Source organism: Meriones unguiculatus, chromosome 5 (genome assembly GCF_030254825.1).
Source record: "Meriones unguiculatus strain TT.TT164.6M chromosome 5, Bangor_MerUng_6.1, whole genome shotgun sequence".
Classification (NCBI taxonomy): Eukaryota; Metazoa; Chordata; class Mammalia; order Rodentia; family Muridae; genus Meriones; species Meriones unguiculatus.
Genome location: NC_083353.1, coordinates 48585767 through 48588101, shown reverse-complemented (window position 1 = coordinate 48588101; position 2335 = coordinate 48585767). Strand labels below are relative to the sequence as shown.

Here is a 2335-nt window from a genome sequence, read left to right as displayed (position 1 = left end):
ATTCAAGAAAATCTATCATGTTTTAAAGCTTGAAAAATCATATTTTTACTTTTTTTCATTTTTAAAATTCTATTTTAATTTAGTAGTTTTATTTATTTTTATTTTGTGTGCATGAATGCATGCCTGGTGCCTGCAGGATCAGAAACCATGAGATCCTCTTGAACTGGAGTTACTAACAGTTGTGAGCCTTCATCTAGAGGCTGGGAATTGAACTTTGGTCCTCTGCAAGGACAGCCAGTGTTCTTAACTCCTGAACCATCTCTCCATCCCCATTGTTCACTTTATTATTTCAGGGAAAATATACTTCACTGCTTGGTTAAGGTAACTGAACACATTGTTATTTTGGTAAAGCACACACAACACAAGAATTTCCCATCTTCAACATACTGCTTGGCGTTGATTACATTTTTACAGTCTGCCTCCACCCAGCAAGTCGCCCATGGCCTTCCCTCCTTAGCTGAGGATGAGAGTCTGCTTTTGTTTCCACTCCTAGAAAGCTTCCAAGCTCTTCCTGCTCCCAGTAGTCCACACAGAATTCGTTCTGACTAGACTCTCATTGCAGTCAGTACAGTGGCTTCATGCCAATCTGTGTGGGACCATGTCTAGAATCTCCTTCTCTTTTAAAGCTGGAGTAACACTCCAGTGCAGAGAAGCTGAACTCTGTTTATCCATCATCAGGACTGCGTTTTATACATAAATTCTATGTCTGTCTTTGTCTCTGTCTCTCTGTGTCTCTGTCTCTCACTCTGAGTGTGTGTGTGTAAGCTAAGTGATTTGAACATTTCTGGTTACTTGATAATTATAATAATGTGTTTACAAACCTCATTTGGCAAAACATAGATAGCTGAGGGGTTTGAATAAATGAAGACTATCATAAGCTGTCACGTATTATAAATTGCTGTGGATAATCCAGACCGTAACAGGACAGTCACTTTATGTCTCCCCAAAAGACACACTGGGAAGTACAAAAGACTTATGTATCTGGCATGTAGTTTGTCTTTTATGTATAACATCCACACATCTCATAAGAAATAGGTTTAACAACAACAAAAAGACAACTCTGTAATTTCATTTAACCCGAAGCTCATGTAAACTACATTACAATTCATAGCTCTAATGCCAGAATACTGGCTTATCTTAAGGAATCTTACCTATACTTGAGTAATATGATGTTTACCATCCTTCCATACAATGGATCTAAAAATGTTACTTATGTGCTTTTCAGTACTGAGAACCAAAAAAGGGCTGACTGTGGCATAGCCATGGGCTGTGAGAATATGGACACAAAACAAAATCAGATCATCATCTATACTTCTTAGGTAGGAGATGACACTGTCCAAGGTGTACATCACCATAAAGAAACTCATGAGGCACAGGATGGTCCGTGTGGCTCTTTGTTCTGCAGATGGTCTGAGGGAAAGGCTGGCACTGTGGAGAAGCTGGGACTGGTTCTTATGTCTGCATAGGAAAATCACCATGTACCCACTGGAGAGGGTCATAAGACCTACAAAGATGACATCCCTGGAGGTCAACAATATAAAAAATGTGTGATGGACAGAGTAGCTCATGGGCACAATACAGCAAGATTGACTGAGGTATGTAAAACCAAATGAGGTCAGATTAGGCGTTGCAGTTATGTATGTTATAAGGGGACTGCTAATGGATGAATAAAAGATACTCAGGAAAAAGAAGGCAACCTAGCATGTGGTGTGGAGATTTACATTTGAATTTTGCTAGATGGGAACTTCTGGGACTGAGGGTGATGGCCTGGAGGATGCTGAGCAGGCTAGTGGCACAAAGAGAGAGGCTCCTAAAAGACCTGTACAAGAACATAACAAATTTGCATGTGGAATCACTCCATCTCTTCCCTGGCATAAAAATGTCTGAAGCTGCTAAACTCACAACTAGCAGCATCAGTATGTGGATTAGGGCCAAGAGACTGATGGGCAGATCAGTGAGTCTGGGCCTCTGCCCACGAATAAACATGAGGATGTGGAAGAGAAGAAGGAAGCTGTTGCCTGAGAGCCCAATCCCAGCTCCAGCATAAATGGTGTTTCTTACCTTGGTGTTACCTGACAGTTTGTTGATTTTGTTCATTTTAAGGCTGAAAGAAGCAGGTAGCAATTGTGAGGGGAGAACAGCAAGAAGATTCCTTATCACCAGTCTAGCCTTGATCATCAGCTGCAGACAATGGCAGCCCCACTCTCCTTAGAAAGATGTTTATTTCACAGCTCTGCCTTATACCCCTTAAGATTGCCTTCATCTCAAAGTGCCCAGAAGGGATGCCCACTCTCTCCATTGTTCTGACACTTATATGCCCCATCCAGATAGAAGA

The 2335-nt window shown here is 41.2% G+C and overlaps 1 protein-coding gene across 1 annotated transcript; it reads right to left on the bottom strand.

The window, feature by feature from the left end:
- Positions 1 to 1147: 1147 nt before the first annotated feature.
- Positions 1148 to 2097, bottom strand: LOC132654043 (vomeronasal type-1 receptor 54-like). Its single transcript, XM_060383330.1, is given in 3 exon segments — positions 1148 to 1192; positions 1194 to 1685; positions 1687 to 2097. Coding segments are annotated over 3 exon segments (948 nt in total).
- Positions 2098 to 2335: the final 238 nt, after the last annotated feature.